Genomic DNA, 20386 nt, shown 5'->3' on the forward strand with positions numbered 1-20386 from the left:
GGGGTTGTCTTGTTTGCACGGCACGTGACTAAACCTGTCACTTGTGCAGAGTTTTGCAAATCCAGTGGTAGTTTTATAACCGGGGACCGAGCTGAATGGAGATGATGTACGTAGCATCTGTTGAGCGTCAGCAGCAATTTTTAAATGAGTGCTAGCAGATCTAACGTGCATGTTTGTTCTCTCCCCATGCCCTTCCCAGCCCCTGCTAATCCTGAAGAACTTTTGCTAGCTGGAACTGAGCAAACAACAAAGAGATCAGGCAAACAAAGACATCTCACAAACTTGCAAGAAACACAATACGCAGGTTTTACCTGGTGTGGCTCCTGCCTCCCCGTGCCCTGAGGGCTGTGGCCTTGCAAGTGCAGTGGGGAGAGGTTCCCTGGAGGTTCCTCTGGGTTTGTTTCCGTGATGCCCTGGTCTGATGCTGGTCCCTGCCCGGGGTGAACCCGCACCCGTCCTGCTGCCGGCGCCGGGGCGGGAGAGGGACGTGCAGCGGGGGCTTCCCTGCGCCCAGGGAACGGGCTTCTGAAGTGGTTTTGATTAAAGAAGTATGTGGACAACTCAGGCCTGTGTTTTTGCTTGTAGTTGTGTTTCCGGATGAAGAGACAGAAGTTTTCTGTTTTCTATAATTCTTTCCTGAGGAAAAAAACCCATGACCAGCTTTGCCCACACGTCACAGTTTTCACTACTCCGTTTCGCTCTGTGTTATGACCTTGCTGCCTGTGTTTTCCCCTCCCAGTGAAATCTACAGTCTCAGAGAAGTGAGACTACCAAATTAAAGTGCTAATCAGGGTCATCTTCAGGCTTGAAAATGCCACAATCTTGCAGGGTTTGGGTTTTATTTTTTGGCAAGCCTAACTAGGAGTTGTCTTTGTATCCATGTGTTTTGGAGTCCCTAAAATAAAGATGCGTGCTTTCTTCATTGCAAGCCTGGACCCCCTGAAACTGCTTGTTCCCGCAGATGTGACCACAATTCAAGGCAACTGGTACTCGTAGTGCATGGCAGGAGTAAAGCACTTGGAAGTCCAGATGGCATGCTTTTTCTGGGCAAAGGGACAAGCATGCTGAGGAGGCCAAGCTGGCCCCTATTATTACATATCTCAGGAATTAGCGAGGAAGTAGTTGATTAAAAAATTGCATTTGGAAAATGGTACTTACCCGCCCATCTTCAGTTGTGGTGACAAAGCTGTGGGTGCCTGCAGTTGTGATGCGTAGGTATAAACAAAGCTGTGCCTGCTGAAGACCTGAACGTCACTTATTTTCTTGCTGTTTGAGTGCTCAAAGACCTTTAGATGAAAGGGCATATTTTATTGTTTTCATGTTGAGTTTATTGCCTGTATAAAAGCCAAGTAACCTTTACTAGCTGCATCACTGAGTATTTCTGCATTTTTACACTAAGAGTCTGACATGCTTCAGCTATGTTTTCTTGCCTGTCTGACTGTGAAAGAGTAATTTCTGTCCCTCAAATTCAAAATCGGTAAGGTAAGGAGAACAACACCCTGGCTTAAAGAGCTAACCCGAGAAGTTTTCATGTTTGTAAAATGTTTGAAAACATTTGTAAAATATTTGTAAATATTTTGTTAAAACAAATAGGTTATCTTCAGTAATAATTATGCATAACAATAATTTTAACACCTCTGTCTGTGTGCTATATGGGTTCTTTGGACATAGATATGTTACTTGCAGAGATTTTAAAAAGAAAAGTAGTCTTCCTGGAGACGGTTCCCTGGTGGGAAGTGCTATCATGTTGGCTCTCTGAAGGGGTGTTTTCATCTGTTTCGATGGCTTGGTTTATAATGAGAGCTGCACAGCTGGAGTCTCAGTAACGAACCGAATAATCCGCGATTGGTGCCGTTGGGGAGTGCCCCAGGATGCACAGCGCCTTGCTTCTGCACAAAGAGTAGTCTGCAAAGGAATTTGATAGAAATTCCCTGAAGTGATTTTCTGAACTCTGACGTGGGGTATTGCAGCATTCAGTCCTTTTTCCAGACTGAGATTCAGTACATTTTTAGGCAGTGACCACTTCTTCTTGATGCCAAAAATGCACTTGACACTTGTAATTGATGAACTCCTCGGCAGTAAAGCTTCGCTTGTAGGTCTGCACGCCAGCTTGCAGGTTACTGGATGACTTTCCTGTGACTGGTGCATCCGAGATGCAATCGCAATCATTTTCTGTCTGCAGATAGACTCAATCATAATGGAGTTGTGCTGACATATTGCTAATGAGGGAACATATTTTTAACTCTATTTTACAGAGAGAATTTGTATGGTGTTTTCTCTAATGGGATTTTGTTTAATCTTTAGTGCTTTTATTTGTTTCAGAGATCCGTGCCCAATTGGTAGAGCAGCTGAAATGCCTTGACCAACAGTGTGAGCTTCGGGTCCAGTTACTGCAGGACTTGCAGGATTTCTTCCGCAAGAAGGCAGAGATTGAGATGGATTACTCAAGGAATTTGGAGAAGTTGGCTGAGAGATTCCTGGCTAAAACTAGGAGCACCAAAGACCAGCAATTCAAGTAGAGTATTTGCCTTTTGTTTTTGCCCTTTTTTTCCCCTGTAGATGTGGTCACGAGGATAGGAATGCAAAAAGAGAGTGCATCCAGTGAATGTGGGTACCAGCACCGTTGGGAATGTCAGAATAAAATGTTTCCCAGGTTTGTGTTAAATACAGAACCCATTTTGTATTTCCGTGGAGCCTGGTTGCTAGCTTCATTTCAGTAATTCCTGGTAGGTCATATGTTGTCAGTAGGGAATGGTATGGTAAAAATTGGCACTTCTAAAAAGGAGTAATTTTATTGGGAAGGTGGGCAAAGCTGTACGCCAGATTCGTTGGACAAACGAGTGTCAGTGGCTTGGGTCTGTTTTTCTAAGAGTAACTGTTTCTAATCTGTTCTATGCTGTGATTTGCCATCTCAGCTCTCTTGCTTTCTATGTCCTATGCGTACCCAGTGTAGGATTTAAGCGTGGTGTATCTCCGCTACTATCCCTTCAAACCAGTAGAGAAATAAGGCCAGTAGTACTTCCAACTAGAGCTGTGCCGTTTGGGGAGGGGGAACCCTAGATACTAAGCTGATGGGACTCAGTTAAAATTTAAAGATGCCCTTACTGACAATCAGTTATCTGCTTGAAAAGTTATTTACAGGTATGTCTGACCATATTGCTTTGGTTGTTTTCCTGCTTAGCTGCCTTGAGTTGGGATAACTAACACGTGTCGAATGTGGTTTCGTGGATTCAGAGCCTTCTGATTTACTCCTGACTCCTGCCTGGAGGAAGGGACAGGGGGCTTTTCCCAGGGAGAGGGACCTGTGGGTGAGGAAGGGGCTGGTGCAGCCTGCGTGGCACAAAGTTGTCAGCCCAGTGAGTAGGTGGCCAGCACAAAGCCACGGGGCTCTGGAGCTGACATCTGGGCAGCGCACAAGCTTGTTGGGTTTTGTTGTCAGGGTAGCAGCAGCTGGGGAAAACACGGAGCAAAAGCAGCCTTGGGATCTGAATCATTTCTGCTCTGGGACAGATTGGTCTGAGAGGATCCATCTGGGTCTGTCTCCACCCAAAGTGCAACACTTTTAGCATTGTTTGGGTTAGGCCATTATCTGTGGTTTTGGTTTTTTTTTGTTGCCGTGTTTGGAGGGATATGGGTTTTCCCTTTCCAGTAGAAGCTCTTTCTGTGAAAGCCATTAAGTAGGCACCATTTTAGTTTCCCTTCTGTACAGCTTTGATGTCATTTACTTGACTTCTCATTTAAAACACACACCGTGCTACACTGTCAGGAAAGCGTGACTCCCAAGCATAGCTATTTGACAGGTTGGAGGAGAGTTAGTCTGTGTATCTCTAGAGCTGGAATTGTGTTAAGTATTTATTTTCCTTTACCACGAAAGAGTTCTTGTAACTATAAGCTGTGCATATTCTACACATGCCTTTAAGATGGCACTAGAGAAATGATGTGTCAAACTATAATTTTCCTCTGCATTACGATTGGTCTTTTTCAGTTTACTTTGATGTTATTCCTGGTGAAAATTGAGGTGATTTCCTTTATATTGCATGATATGGAACATCCCTTCAGAAATGCTTTTGTAGTCAGCTTTCAGTGTTGGGAAAGTTGTGTATAGCTTGCCTCCTATTTTGAGATTCAGAGTGAATTTTTAATGTGGAAGTTTTTACCACAGTTGAACAGAATCCTACATGGTGTCACGCTTCATGTGAATTAAATATGCTGGCTGTGCTACTGCAGGTTTTTTAAAATTTTTGTTCTAATGCATTTTCCTCACTGCCCTCTTTCCCTGATTTCTGAGCTATTTGTACTTTAGATAGGCTTTATAAAGTCGTGCTGGGACACAAAATGGACCTCAGATATCCTGGCTATTGAGTGTAGCCTGAACTGGACAGGTGATTTTATAGGCACATAAAACTTTAATTTGAATTTCTGAATTAAATGTCCATGTTACTCAGGTCAAGCCCGGGGCATTGCCCAAAATAATACTCTGAAACCTGTTACCAAGCATCAGTTTCACTTTGCTTTGCAGAGAGAGGGCTGATGCTGCTCAGGCTCCTGATTTCGCTTACATTAGCTGCACACAGGTCCTGGCAGAAAAGCATCTGGCTCTTGGAATATGTTACCCCTGCAAGGTTTGAGTCCCAAATGTACAAGTTGTTAATTTGTTGAAGATGGAATAAAGGAAAAAAAATAACTCTTAACACTAAGGCCGCTGGGTCTGTGGGCAGCATTGTCACAGCAGTGGCACGTGGTTGTAAAGCTGTCTGTCCTGGGTAGCTCCATCTATTCCTTGTTCAGTCATTTGTGTCTGCTGGCTGTAACATTCAGCAATGTGTCAGAATACCATAGGGATCAGTAAGGAAGCAATTCCAATTATAATTACCTATCGCCAACACTGCTCTCTCTGAATAGTGAAGAGTAACTTGGCTGGTATCTTTTCTGTAGCTGCTGAAGCTGTAATCTCATTTGGAAGCCCCCAGAAGACCATTTGATCAAAGCCGACCATCAGATCTCTCCTCCTAAGGAGCCTGGTATTACATGACTGAGATGTGCACAGGCGGGCGGCTACTCTGTAATTGCCTGTCTGTGACCCTATAAATATACAGTAATAGCATGTTCTTCCGATAACATGATAATTATGTTGGAAGGTACCGTATCATTCGGTGAGTGCTTACCATGTCACTCGCCGTTTTTAGATCTCCTAACAGTCTGTCAAGGAGGAAATCTGTCAGGCAGTAACCCTGTAATTTGCATGTGCTTTCATACTCAATAACTATTATGTAATTGCCAAGTTGCTCCGAATGTGTTCATTTAAGGGAATGCTGTCACGGGCAGGAGGCTTCAGTCTGACCCTTGAAATTGGATTGTGTGGCTTCCTCCATCATCCATCTCCGAGCTGGGAAGCAAGCACGTGTTAAAGGAGAGAGCGGTGTGAAGTGCAGGCTTCTGTTGGGTTTCTAACAAATGTGTTGCACGGGCACCGTTAGATGTGGCTGCATCAGAGGGTAAGCTGGTCAGGTGGCAAGGTTTTCCATATAAGTTTTGAAACGTAGGTGGTTGGGTCTTGACAGCAAACGGTGTAGAGCTGGTGGTGTACTTAAAGGGTGCTTGCACACTGCACAGTTTGAAGCTAGCTTCAGTGGAGCGTCTTAAAATGATCTACAGAGCTAGTGTATGTTATTCTCATTTTGTGTCTTTGAAAAAGGGGAACAGATTGGTTTAGCCAAGGTGACATACGAGTTGATGACAGTTGGATATATCCCAGGTTTTACTTGCTTTTAACCACTCTACCATGGCTGTTGGGCCTCACTTTGCCTAGTCGCTTTCAAAAATGTTTTTTCAATTAGAAAAGACTATTAAAGAGAATAGTCGTATAAAATGTATATATTTGGTAAGGCTTCTTTAGTACCCATTGATAAATATTCTTGTACAAGACAGACTGGAGGAAAAAAAGTGCGTTTCACAGCCCCAAGTCTTGTAACTGTAGTTGTTCCAAGAGCTTGGGGGTCACACGTTTGGGATAGTCATCGCTCCTTACAGGCCAGTCGGAGCATCCATCGTGGCAGGCGTCCGTCTTGCCTCTTGGGGCTCAGGGGTCCCTGCGGGCAGCAACGCTGGGTGCGGGTCTGACTTCCATCCTCAGAGGAAGGCTCCCTCCCCCTGCATTGAAACCCTGCCACCCAAGTTCTCCTGCTTCATGTGATTTTTGTCCTAAAGGCAGTGACCTCTTCAAATAATCAGTCAACAGTATAAAAACTGTGGCAAACCTCAAGCGATTACTTTCGAGGGAGAAAATGGGGGAATAAAAAAAAAAAAAAGAAAAAAAAAAAAGAAAACATGAAAAGACAATGCTATTTTAAGGCCGTATTTTAAATCAAGATAATCTTTGGAAATAGGGTACTGAGTAGCAATTGTCAGCTGGAGAGCTGAATGTCCAGGATATCTCAGCATGAAATTCAGATGGCTTTCTGGCAGCCTTTGCCTTGAAGTAGAAGATGCAGAATAAGTCTGGCAACCTTCAGGCTGAGCACTTGTAAACAACAGATGTTCATAACTGGAATCTTTTGGAAGAGAAGGGCAGGGAGCAGCGTGTATGTCCATGCTTGTAATTCTCAAAATTTGCAGTTAACACTGAGCTGTGTCAGGAAGACTTTAAGGGAAAATGAAACGTTGATTTGAATGAGCAGCTTGCAGAGTTCAACCTTAGTTTATGTAAAAGCAAAACGATTTCTTTAAAGGAGAGATGATACAGGCCGTGAGGGAGGTATCGATGAAAACATTTGGGTCACGTGGACTTCAGTTATGATATTATTTTAATTGATAACTATTGTCATAGGCTATTTTGACCTGTGATTTTATTTGCTGGAGCTGAGTCCTGAACATTTTTTTTTCCAAGTCTTTCTATAACATTTGGAAGATTTTTTCCAAGCATGAAGCATTCATTTATTCAGTGACCTCATTGAACCCAGAGAGCTAGGGATACATGACCAGTGAAAATGGATGTAAAACCCCAGGGAGGATCTTTGTGGTGTTTTTCATCGTATCAGTGATCCCAGTATCGCACTGTGGTGGTTAGTATGGCTGTAGCTACTCTTACACAGCACGCTGCAGGGGACAAAACCCACATAGGTTTAAAAAGCATATAGAGAAACAATTAATGTCTCTGCTCTAACACTTGCTCTAGCTCTAATGGTTTGCTGGGTGGACTTGACAATTGGACAGATCTGAAAAGAACTTTTTCATCTCTCCCTTCACCTCCTATCTAATTTTAGGAGGTGGTTCAGGTGAGCTGGGCATGAGGTCGGTACTGTGGAATGTGAACCTCTAGAGCTCAGACCTGAGCCAGCGGGTTGCTGTTGGGATGGGACAAGTAGTGCTGCAGGTGACCCCGCAGGGTGGGAAATAAATCAGTTCCTCCGTTCCCAGGACCTTGATCGGGGATGTACCAGGTCTGGAAATATCTGTTGTACACCTCTGGGAAACAGATCCTGAATATTTGGGGCAGTGGAGAGGTGGAACAGGAAACTTCAGTTTTTTTATGTACCACCAGGAGAGTTGCTTTAAAAACCTCAGTTCAAAGGAAGGATGGTCAGAGAAGTTTTCTGTTCACACAGATGATGTGACATGCCTATGTTAGTTTAAATGTTTCTCTCTTTCTATTTAGTAATATTTTCATTCTCATCTGACTCATTCCTTCGTCTTGCACTCCTTATGGAAACCAAATATTCCTATTCCTGGTTTGTGGGTGTGGTTTTTTTTATTTTGCTTTGTTTTTAATTTAGGGGGGGGTAGGTTGTTTAAGATAATTTTTCTGCTGTTGGTCTGAACAGGATTACCTTGCAAAGCCCAACTAAGTGTCGCTGGCTTTTGTCGCTCTCTCCCGCTTGCCTCGCAGCAGATAAATCTTGGATTGTCTGTGAGTTCCTTGTATGAATGAGTAATTTAATTAAGACGTTTCAGATACTTGGGACTCAATCTTCTCTTCTGATCTTTTGAGACCGACTGAAACCTTTGAAGTGGAAGTTGCACAGGACCCGATCAAGATAACACCCAAGAAACCACAGAGCTTCATAGTTTGTGGTTCCTTAAAAATCTTTGCACAACTTCCTCTTCCTGCTCCCAAACACCCCCGATTGCTGTGATCTGCTGTAATTTAGGCTAACCTAAATAAACTCTCCAGATTCACTATCATCACACGATCTTTAAACGAGTATAAATAGTGCTTGAAATAAACCTGGATCTTGGCATCTTCTTCCTCCTCCTCCTCTCCTTATGGGGGAGTTTGAGTCAAGCAGTTGTTGTGAATGTGAAATCGCCAGCAATTTGGGAAAGTTCATATTCTTAAAGTTTTGGGCTGATCTCATCAATTTTACTACTTAAGGGCGAATACTGACTCCAGTCATTCTGTAGAATCTGTGGAAATCAAACTCTCTCTCCATTATACCCAGCGGTCCCTACTGCATCTTTTTCTTCCCTTTTTCGTCCCTACTTTATGGTGACATGAAACTGGAAGCAGAGTGTATTTGCCAGCTCCTTTGAGAATTGAAATGGTTAATGAAAATCACAATTTGCTTCTCTGCCATCTGCTTGTGGTTATGATAGAAAAGGGTCTGTTGTAAACAGTTGTATAACTTCTGCTCTGTGTTGTGAAAACTGTTGCCATGTTCCACCCCAGAAAACGCTGTGTTTTTGGAGGTGCTTTAACAGTTAATGTGTGGAGTTTTAAAGGCTACTTGGAAGGTCTGAAGCATGTAACTGCCTCTTTCCTTCTCTGTTTTAAGACCTTCCTTTTACCAGCGCTGGGAAAATTGTCACTAGCAAATATTGCAGGAGAGCTTTTGTCTCGCTTCCTGCAAAAAAACCTTATCATGAAAGCATTGAACCTGTACAAAAGCAAGACGGACCATTTTGACGAGGTTCTGAAGGGGTTAGTGAAATCAACAGACACCAAGAAATCAAAGGAATTTAAATGAAAAAAAATCTTGAAGCCGCGCGGAGCTGTGGTTGCATGAGGTTGAGCTCAGGGTGCGGCGCTCGCTGCACAGACCCGAAGGTGACAATCCTGGTCTCGGATTGAAAGCATGTGGGGTTGTGATTATTTTTTCCTGCAGGATGGCCTTTCATGTCTAACCACACGGAGTGTGTCAACAACCCATCTGGCGCCATTAGATACCAGCAATTTTACTCACCATGCTTTTCATGGGCTCTTGGTATTTGTGCTATGTGCTGCCTTAGAATAGCTTCGGGTGTTGTGGTAGGGCAGCCTGGACAGCTGGGAATTGTCCAGTTAACTATTCCATCTCTCCTGGTTCCCATTTGGTACTTCAGTTTTCTTTGGGAAGCAAAGCGCTCGTCCCGTGCTGCTCCCCAGTCCCTTGTGTGTGTTCTTCTCTGCAGTCATACAGCTGCTCGAGGTGGGGCTGGACTGAGGCTCAGCGGGGTATCCAGGAACAGCCGGCTGCTCGTGGTGGAGTAGGCAGCAAAAATTCATAACGAGATGGAGGATGTGATGGGAGATACTAAGGATCAAACCGTCCGAGTTTTGGGGTTGGCAGTTCGTGGCAGAGGAACGGTACAAACCCTGCGAAGGGAAGTTAGCAGCAGGCAGCTGGACGGCTCCTGGCTGCTGGAGGAGATCTGTGGCTGCACTGGTCTCAGGAAGAGAGTGAACAGCAAAGTGATGAAGCAGTAAAAGGCTGTTAAGGGTTTGGAGGCAGGATTTTGAACAGCTAGAACATGATCAGCTGGTGGAGAGTCTGAGCTTTTTTTAATTGGAGTTTCATTCCCAAATGGTAGTTGACTAATTTTCACTTGCTGACGCTCTTCTACCTTTAGAAGTCAAATACCAAGTCAGCGTGTAAAGTACTTTTATATCATTGTTGTAAAGCAGCAAACCAACCAACTTTAAACATCTTCTAATACTGTCCTTCTTTACAACCACGCAGAGTGCTATCTGATGTAGTTTGCTTCCTGTCTTCTGCCTGAACCACAGTTTGTCTGTTGGTAGAGATGGTGGCTCTCCGGATCACCTCTACGTCTCTGACCCTGCGCTGCTCCTTGGAGGAGCTTTTCTGGAGAGGCCTTTCCTCCTCCCACCCTCTCTTTGGTGGAAGACAGCTGGGTGTTGTTTCTGGTCTCACTTAAATAAAAATAAAACCCTTAATGTGTATATTACCTTCTAGAATCGTTTAGGTTGATGAAAGACTTTTAAGATCATCGAGTCTAACCGTTAACGTAGCACTGCGAAGTCCACCACTAAACCGTATCCCCAGGTACCACATCTAAACATCCTTTAAATACCTCCAGGGGTGGTGACTCAACCACTTCCCTGGGCAGCCTGTTCCAGGGCTTGACAACCCTTTCAGTGAGGACATTTTTCCTAATGCCTGATCTAAACCTCCCCTGGTGCAACTTGAGGCCATTTCATCTTGTCCCGTCTCTTGTTACTTGGGAGAAGAAACTGGTACTCACCTCTCTACAGAGTCCTTTCAGGTGGTTGTGGAGAGCAATAAGGTCTCCCCGGAGCATCTTTTTCTTCAGACTGAACAACCCCAGTTCCCTCACATGCTCTAAGACTCACAAGACTTGTGCTACAGACCCTCCACCAGCTTCGTTGCCTTTCTCTGGACACGCTCCAGCAGCTCAATGTCTGTCTTGTAGTGAGGGGCCCAGAGTGAAGCCAGTGTCTGAGGTGCAGCCTCACCAGTGCCGAGCAGGGAGGACAGTCCCTCCCCTAGTCCTGCTGGCCACGCTCTTTCCAATACAAGCCAGGATGCTGTTGGCCTTCTTGGCCACCTGAGCACACCGCTGGCTCACACTCAGCTGGCTGTTGAGCAACACCCCCACGTCCTTTTCCACCGGGCACCTTTCCAGCCACTCCTCCCCAGGCCTGTAGCGTTGCAGGGGGTTGTTGTGACCCAGGTGCAGGACCCGGCACTAAGCCTTGTTGAACCTCATACAACTGGCTTTGGCCCATGGATCCAGCCTGTCCACATCGCTCTGTAGAGCCTCCCTACCCTCCAGCAGATCAACCCTCCTGCCCAACTTGGTGTTATCTACAAATGTATTGAGAATGCTCTCGGTTCCCTCACCCAGATCACTGACGGAGATTGAACCGAACCGACCCCAGTACCAAGCCCTGGGGAGCACCACTTGTGACTGGCCACCCAGTGAGTTTAGCCCCATCTACCCAGTGAGTTTAGCTCCATTCACCACCACTCCGTGGGCTCGGCCATCCAGCCAGTTTTCACCCAGCAAAGAGTGTTCCTGGCCAGGCTGTGAGCAGCCTCCTCACGTGGGGGCAACTTTAATCTCCGTTTGAGCAGGAGTCGGGGCATACGGCTCCTTACCCGCATGTGTGCCCTTCGAGGGCTGGCTGCAGCCTGGGCAGTACCTGTAGGTTCACAGTCCTATTAGCCAGCTCTCACAGTTAGTAATTAGCTCTCTGGCATATTAACAAAACAAACGGTATGCTGCAAATGCTGCTTGCAGATTGGGGGGCAACTATTTGATTTATTTGGCTTAACGTCTGGCAGTTTCAACCTTACACTGTTCTGCATTTTGATCATTCCGTCTGGTTTTGCATGTCAGCAGTATCTGCAATACAGGACACTAGAGTATGAAGGGACATATTGTCTCTGAACAACACCTGTGCCTTCTTACATTTTATTTTCTTTTTTTTTTTTTTTACTCAAAACACCAGGAGACCCAAAATCCCAGAATCCTTTTTATACCCCCTCCCACTATACACACACACGCTCAGATGCTCCAAACCTTGAAGCAGCCCAGATCATAAGCTGCAGTCATTTCCTGAGCTTTTCATTTTTTTTTAAGGAAAAGAAACAAAGCATCAAGATCAGCTGTTCTGAAACTATTCTTCTTTATCTAAAATTATCCATATTGCACTACAAAGCCAACCGTTGATGTCATGAGAAGGGTAATGAAAGTCTGCCATGGTTTAATTTTCACGTTTTCACAGTGTCGGACATTTTTTGCAGCAGAGATTGCTGTCCTTTTAAGTGCAGAATATTCCCTTTTTCAACGGAAATTAAACCGTATTTCTTTTAAGAGCGAAGATACCTGATACAATCACACACAATAATCAAGAGGAGCTTTGGCTTTCCACCAGAGATCTGATTTACCCTTTTCTAAATAAATATTGTTGTACTGTAAACAAATGATAAACAGATCTGGAGAGAAGTAAACGATGTAGTTTTAAGACGACACCTAGCTCTGCCAGTTCCAAACGCTGCTGTGGGGCTGCTGGAGGACCATGCAAAATCCCTGCTAACATCCTTGCTTTCATCTAGTATGAAATGGTGCCTTAAGAAATGACTTATTCCTCTCAGCAGATGAAATGTTGAGCCAAATAAACTGAGGTTCCTCTCATCTCCCCTTTTGCCCTTTGTATTGCTTATTTGCAGAGCGCAGAGTAAATCAGCCATAATAAGGTGGAGAAAGTTCAAAGATGAGAGAATAAAGCTTGTTGTATGAATGTTGCTTTCTCTTTGGCTCAGGACAGATATAGATCCTTGCACATAATTGGTTTTGTACATGAAACATAGCATTTTGTTTCCTATGCAGATGCTATTTAGCTAACTGGATGATTGAAATCTTTTTCTTGTGGTTAAGTCACAAATGCCTGAGACAGCGCTGTGAAACCTATTGTCAGACGCTGGAGCCATCGCTCTCCCTCAGGCACTGTAATTTATGCACAAAATCTTGGATTCAAAGGAAAAAAATTAGAGCCTACATTTGGCGTACTGTAGCAGCTTGCATTTTCCCGATGTGTTTGTGGGGGACAAAAGCCCACGGCCATCTGAATGGAGTCAGGTTTAATTGAGGGCGTATTTTCTGTATGTGCAATAGCCAGTTTACAGCCTTCCTCTGCTCTCCTCTCCCTCGGCAAATCCATACGTCCCGTAGTTGGGTTCCTAGCGTTCATAGATACAGGACAGCATTAACAGAATAATTTTTTCCTCTTCCGGTAAAGTCCTATCCAATTCTTGTTTCTATTTTGTGTCCTTTATAGGAAGGATCAGAATGTGCTATCCCCAGTCAATTGCTGGAACCTCCTGCTAAATCAAGTGAAGCGGGAGAGCAGGGATCACACCACCCTAAGTGACATCTATCTCAACAACATCATCCCGCGCTTTGTCCAGGTCAGCGAAGATTCGGGGCGCCTGTTCAAGAAGGTAACTGAGTGCTACAGTGCATGTGTTTTTGTTGGGCCCTTGTGAAATACAAAGTTTTAGCTATTACTTCTGTTGGATCATTTTATTGTTGACTGTGCCTAACACATGGGGTTTTTTTTCCTCTTCATGGATAACTGTGCTTGACTTACCTTTGATTTATTTTAGTTATTTTAGTCTACTTTTTTTATTATTTTCCCAGAAGTGATCAGTTGAGGTTTGTTGGTCTAAATTCAGGCTGGTTTTTTCCCTCTTAACCTGTTCACAGTTTTTTATGCATTTTGAAACTTTTATTTAATAAGCAGAAAGCCTCCAGGTCTTCAACTCTGAATGTAATCAAGAACAACTCTCTGAAGACAAATTTATATCTGCCACAGAGGAGAAACTACTGTTAAAAGAAAAATTAGGGGGAATTCCTGCCATGTTGGATAATAAAAGGATGTATTGTCCTTCTCTGGAAAAAGGAGAAAATGCAGCTGAGGTTTCTTTTATTAACCTTGTCCCCTTTTTTTCTCCCCTTGATTTCCACCTGGAAAAAAAAAAGGTGGGACAGTGTGGGAGGGTATTTTTCTATTAAGAGTCTGTTCTCCCTGTTCAAGAAACACGATATGGAAGCTTTGAAACTCCTGTTAAATGGTAATGCCTGGTCTCTTCAGAGATTTGTCAATCGCTGTAACATCTGCTAGTGAACGTGTTTCAAACATTGCAATTCTAACTTTGAAAGCAATTTTTTTTTCCCCTGCTCCCCACCCCCTTGCAATGTGCCATGATCTTGGAGAGTTATTTCTGCTATTGCAAGGCCTTGAGAAGAGGGTTGCAGAAGAGCTCGAGCTTTCTAAAGGATACTTTTGTGGGGACTCATCCTAAATCACATTGCTTCTGAGAGAGAAATGGAAGAGGAATACTCTTTTGATAAAAAACTCCTAGCGTGCTTTCGTGTCTGTCTTTGCCTTCAGTGGTGTCAGTTGCTACGTTAAAAAAGAATCATGCAAGTGGTGCACAACTTTAAAATTAAAATCTGTTTGGGTGCCGTCAGCAGTAATTGGAGGCCTCTTCGGCTTTTCACTCTGGTCTTGACAGTCTTATGAAAATGTCTTGAGGAAAGAGTTTTCAGATATTTCTTAATATCTGTCTATTGCTTTAACTGATAAAGAGAGTCTCTATAACGCAGTCCCTTTAGACTGCTAGAAAATGAACAGTGCTCAATACTGCGTGTGATATTTCGTGTCAAGATGCACTCGAAGAAGCAGCCTCTTGTTGTGTGTTACCTGGAGAGCAGGATGGATTTGCTCTTTTACAGGTATTTGTGTGCGTTGGCATCTGATTTCTGTAGGAGGATGTCAGTGGTGTGTGAGTGCTCTGTTGGGTTCCTTGTCCTCTGTGTATTTCTTGAGGTTTGTAATGGACAGCAGTGGAGTATGAAAAATGTGTTCCTATGTTACATTCTGTTTCTCTTCTTTATTTGAGACGTTGCCCCAGCAGAGGAACAACCTTATCTTTTACAAGTAACGTCGCACTAAGGCCTTTTTGACCTTTTAAAACTTTCTGGTAATTACATTATGGTTGATTAGATACTTACACAGGATTATTGAATGGCAGTTACTCTTCAATTCCTCTAATCCTTCCAAAGGATAAGTAATCTCCCCACTGAATTTCAACAAGGGCTTGTGCTTGAGGAAGGTGGTTGCGAAAATGCCTCGGCAAAGAAGTACATGGAAATTGATATTATCCCCGTTTGGCTGGAAACTGGCATCTTAATTTTCAGCCCCTTGTATAAGCATGGTTTTGCCCTCATTTTATTTTGGCCAGTAGGACTTGAATAAAAACAGACCAACAACAAAACTTCTGGTTTCTTTCTCACGGATCAAAGGCAAACTCTCTATTAATTTGTGCAAACAAAAGGCACTTGTTACTAAATTCCAGCTACTTGTTTTCTGACTGTTTGCCAGGCGTAGCGAATTGGCTGAAGGCCAAAACAGGTATTAGATTACTCTTCCACTTGTGCTGGGTGGCTAAAAACAAAAATTGCATCCTGTCTTATCTAGAGTGTCACATAGTTGAATAAGGTAGCAGCTGATAAATAGAGAAATTTGGCTGAACTTGGAACTGCTGCTACTTGTGCTTTTTCACCAGAAACCTTCCTGAGCTGCAAGAAGCAGCATGAATTGGTACAAAAGGGACTGTAGGCTAGAAAACAGATGTGGTGTGTGGTTATAATATTGCAAATCAGCTTTATATTCCATGGATTTAAAAAAATGCTATTCGTTTATAAAACCCCTCTGTAGCAAGCTTGTAGTACTTGGTGTATCCCAAGAGCAGTACAAACAGTCTTCAGAATCTCTCTGGACCATAAGCAGACAAATGGATGAAGAAGCAGGGACAAATGGATGAAGTCACTTGTGCAGCATTGCTCAGCAAGACACTGACAAAGCCAGGATGCTGTTCTGATCACTATCTGTAGGTATTAAAGGGGAATAATTAAGTGACTCAGCAAGATATTTAGGAGTGGCATATGTTTTTGTGCCTCTAACTGCAAGTAAAATCATGCTAGCCCAAAGGGAAATTAGTCACATTGATGGGAAAGTCTAACAGAACATTCTCCTCCCTCTCCCCTTAGCTTCTCCCATCCTTTTTTAAATGTTTGAGACATCCTTTCCCATTTTTTAATGGGGAAGAGCTACCATGGTACGTGGCAGCTCAGAAAACTTGAGTGCTTTTTAGCAGTCTTGAAACAGATGTAGTTTATATAGGAGCTACACGGAAGATAATGCTGCTTCACACAAATCTTTCTGTGAAGCTGTAGAAGGCAGACTCGGAGGTTCCCATCAGAATCCAAACGTGAACGAGCTCTGGATGGCATAGCTGCATTAGTGCGGTGCTGCATCTCGGCACGTGTCTAGCTTCTCCACAGATCTAATTAGCCGGGCTTCGTCAGTGAAATAACTGGCTGTGTTGCTGCTGAGATCTGAGTTTCCTGCCTCTCTTGTGCCGTGCAGACATTCCAGCTCTTTCACTGATTCTGCACCAGCTCCTGCCTGGCCGGACACACGCAGTACAGCCGAGCTGCAGTGCCCTGCGCTTTAGTGGAATGCAGCCTGCAGGAGGAAGAGCCTGTGCTGTGATGCTGTCGGGGCGCTCAGGTTTGGCCTAACGCAAGACCTTGGGTTTTACTGTTTGCTGATGGAAATCGTAGCTGTTGGAATTGTGCTGCCAAGCTTGCTGCTGGTTTGGGAGCTCGCTGTCCTTGTCTCGTGCTACACAGGGCATCTGTGTTAAAAAACAGGGACGCTATTATTTGACAGTCTGAGGAACGTTATTTTTTACACTTCTGTTTAGAAAATACCTTCTAAAAAAAGTGATACATGGTTTTGACTGGTTGCAGGTGCTCTAGTAACTTATATTTAGCCACTACTCACCGGGTTGTAAATAATGCCATGAAATACGGAGAAGACAGCGATACAGAGATCCTCATTTGCTGAGGGCAGTTGAAATAAAATCTGGAGGCACGAGATCCTTTTCTCAGGCCATTTATAATTTAGGTCTTTCTCGAATCAGTGCTTTGTATCATGCTGGGATTGAGCAGGTGAGCTAGAGAGGGCAGACAGGATAAAAAAAGGAGGTACTTGAGATCCCTTCTGTTGGTAAACTCTTGGGTTGCTTATCTTGTGCTGTCTGAAGTGTTTGTTTTTTTTTCAAACGAGAGAGATCTAAGTACAGCATGCTGCTGTAATCCAGCCTTTAGGCTGCAGAGGACCTGGATGGGTGTGATAAGGTCTGTGCTGGGAAGGAGACACGTCCTCGAGGCAGCGGAGATGCGGAGGGAAGCGGGGTGGGAGCTGCCTGTGCTGCAGCCGGGGCAGCACGGAGCCCGGGGTGGGCAAAGCAGGGCTCTCCCTGTGCAGGAGAGCATCAGCGATGTGGGGCTCATCTCTGCCAGCGCCTGCGGCGGAGAATCCTCAGGCTGAGCCGGATTCTCGTGTGTTCACTCTTGGACCCCTCGGACCTGCCATACGGCAGGCACGGCAGTGCTGCTGGTCCAGCTTGAGCGGGTCTCTCTTGCAGTTGGTGAACTTGTGAAATTCCGGCGGTGGTGCCTGCGCTGCACTCGGGTTTTCGGAGGGTTTAACTTCGCAGCGCTTGGGTTCGCAGTGTCACGGGAAGCCTGCCTGGTCTGTGGCTTTGTCTCACGCAGTTTTTCTGCTCGTGTCTTATGATGAAGAGATCCCTCTCCAGGGCCATGTTACGATGTGGAGGGTCTTAATTGTTTGAGTGTTAGATGGAAACTTGCCAACCACTTCAAAGGTATCTCTCCTGATAAGGGAAGCTGTGTTTGCTGCCAAAGCCAGCCCTGAAGTGGTGCTGGATGTACAGTGTGTGTCAGCCCCATTTCTTCCTGCCTCTCAGATTTGTTTGCTTCCTCAGTTAGCTCTCCCTGCAGAACCCTTACGTGTTTGAGCGCTGGGTGGTTGCACCAAATGGGGGTCTATATCTTACTGGAAACTTGCAGCCTCAGGTGTAGGTGTTCTTTGACCACGATACTCTTTCCGTGCCCTTTGTTTTGGTTTCTCCAGAGGAAATGCTTTTATGTTTCAGTAAAAGATATTGCCAACAAGGGGCTTGCTGCTGCAGCAGTCTTGCAGATGAATCTCGTTGGCGTCGGCGGGGATCTGGCATTTGGCTTCAGCGGCGCCGCTGGCCGCAGGAACAGTGTCACTGCAATTCTGCACCACTACAGAAGAAAAGGAACATAAATGGTGAAATAAATAACCCCTTTCTCGAGCAAATAAAACTGGGGGTGGGGGCACGCCTGGTGGAATTGTCCTCATAACAAATCGTTAAACTTTGGGAAGGAGGTAATATATTCTTATTTGTCCAACAGTTAATGATTTAGCCCTAGGTTTCTTTTGTACAAGGTTGAAGTTTAAAGCCTGTGTGCCACCCGGCGTTGCTATTCTGGTCACCTCTCCCTCTCCTGGAAGACCGACCTGCTTTGATGTCAGCGCCTGTTCTCGTGCACATTCCTTTTCATTCCTCCATCTACTTTTGTGGAGCACACTCCTCTGATTTCCTCCTGTTTATCCTCCTTCAGTGTGCCCCTTCTATTTATATATATGTATTCAAAATACTTCTACATTTGAGCTGATTCACGTTTTGATTTCCTCTTCTCTCCTTTTTCACCATATCCCCCTGTCACTGTCATTTTAATGTGGCTCTTGATTTCTCTGCATGGTACAACCTTTCTGTTTCTCACGTGTTTATCAGGTTTTCTTGCCTATGGACATATCTTTTTAGAGGAGTCCCTTTGTATTATTTACACATGTATAATCTTTGAGAAGCGGTCCCTTTAACCTTTCTCTGTTGTCTCTAAGATATCCCTAGAAGCCGACTGATAGTCTTGTTCAAATTCTAGAAAAAAAATCAGTATCTTTTTAAAAGAACGGACTGCGGAAACCTCAGTCGTTGTGAGTAGTTTCTGAACAGATTTTTTTTTTTGACTTGACAGATTTTTGCACAACAAAATTGTAAAGCAGTTAATAGGCAGAAAGGCAGATTTATTCTGTCTGTGTGCAAGTTCGTGTGTCCAGAGGTGCCCTGGGACAGGCAGTGGCTGTTAGTTGGCTGCTTGCTGGAGCTGTGCCTCTGAGCAGAGCCAGGTACCTCCTCAGCATCTGCCTGCCTGTTAGAGGAACCTTTCACGCAGCGTTGGTCCTGCTGTGTTTAAAACTTAGATTTTCTCTCTATTTTTAACTTGGGGCTCCTTGAAGCAGTGCTGACTGGAGATGCTCGTGGCAGTAACCCTGTCCTGCCCTGCTTTCTGCCTCGTTCAGGTGGACCTGTCCTCTCAGTATGGAGTAGGGGGCACAGGGAGGGGTGGTTGCCCTACAGGTCTTGCTGTGAGAGCGTAGCTTTCCTTTATGCTGTTGTATCAAGTTATTCTATTTATGGGGCAAAAACCCTGTAAGGAATATAGAAAACAAAACTGAGGATTTGAAATCTGCTCCCTGTTTAATACCTTTGATCGTGGAAAAGAACAGTTTATCTACTTGTACGCTGCACAGTGTTTGATGTGAAGCGAAAAATCCACAATGTATTGGTTAACAGCCTTGCAGTAATCAAGGAAGAAGAATTATTAATTCTCTTAGGGGGTCCATGCTTTAGATGACCTACTTTACAGCTGCAGTATGTCTCATTGCTGCCTTGGTACCAGAATATGAAAAATCTTAAAATACACCACACATAGAAAAGCCACACACAGGAAAATGCACTGGCCAAAATGCACTGGGCATTTGTAAAAATATTTCTCCATAGCAGTATAAACATGTAACTATACAAATTCCATCAGTAAATCTGTCACCGAGGTGCAGAGCTGGTAAGTACGTGCTTATCCCCGCTCTCACACTTTCATCCTTACTGCGCCTTCCTCTGCCTTGGGTGCCTTAGGAAATAGTCACGTTGAGTGCTTACTGTTCTCCCAGAAGTTAAAGGACACAGAGGCCAGTTGTGGAATTAAAACTTTCTGTTTTCTAATTGGGGAAATGAAATCTCTTGGTTTTCCTACCTGTTTATTTTTAGAACAAGTGGAATGGGTGGAAGGGAAAAGAAGTGAAATAATTTGTTCGGTGCTCTTATCTGAGTTAGCAGTACAGAAATCTGCTTCTGAGTTTGGGATTTGATTCCCCCCACCTGTAACTGGAGTGCCTGGTTTCTGTTACTCTGCTAACGCTTCACACCCGCTCGGATCCGATGATGCGATCGGAGCCTCGTGCTCGGGGTGATGCGCTGAATACCCAAGGCTACAGCTGGCGTAGCTTTATTGCAATATGCTGCAGCCTAAAAATGTCGCTTCTGCGTATAAACTGGGCAAGGAATACGCTGCATTTGGCCCTATTTAATGAGTGAAAGTCGTCCGTTGTTATTACATTTTGTTTCTAATTTCCTGCGTGTTACGTTGCTGGGGCGTGAATTCGGGTCAGCCAGGAACAAGGTACCAGCACTCTGACACTCCAGGTTATTCATCTGACTCTGATCCCTCCAGGCGTTTTTTCCTAGAGATACACCACAGCAGTTCGAAAAAGGGCATTGGGGGAAGTCAATAGCACAAAGCCGTCGTGCGGAGAATTAAAACTGAGCAGAATTACAGAACATTGCATCCAATATTTTACAGGACTTCACCACTTGCTGGTAGGTCCTGCCACCTTCTGAAG

The 20386-nt window shown here is 44.4% G+C and overlaps 1 protein-coding gene across 4 annotated transcripts in view; it reads left to right on the forward strand.

Annotated features, from left to right (window-relative positions):
* Positions 1 to 20386, forward strand: part of SRGAP2 (SLIT-ROBO Rho GTPase activating protein 2) — a 111035-nt gene that overhangs the window by 33703 nt on the left and 56946 nt on the right. For all 4 annotated transcript variants that reach the window (XM_074925227.1, XM_074925229.1, XM_074925228.1 and 1 more), the window contains exons 2-3: positions 2323 to 2515; positions 13022 to 13184. In XM_074925227.1, the coding sequence (XP_074781328.1) occupies positions 2323 to 2515; positions 13022 to 13184 (356 nt within the window). The remainder of the gene's footprint in view (positions 1 to 2322; positions 2516 to 13021; positions 13185 to 20386) is intronic.

This window comes from Athene noctua, chromosome 23 (genome assembly GCF_965140245.1).
Source record: "Athene noctua chromosome 23, bAthNoc1.hap1.1, whole genome shotgun sequence".
NCBI classification, from domain to species: Eukaryota; Metazoa; Chordata; class Aves; order Strigiformes; family Strigidae; genus Athene; species Athene noctua.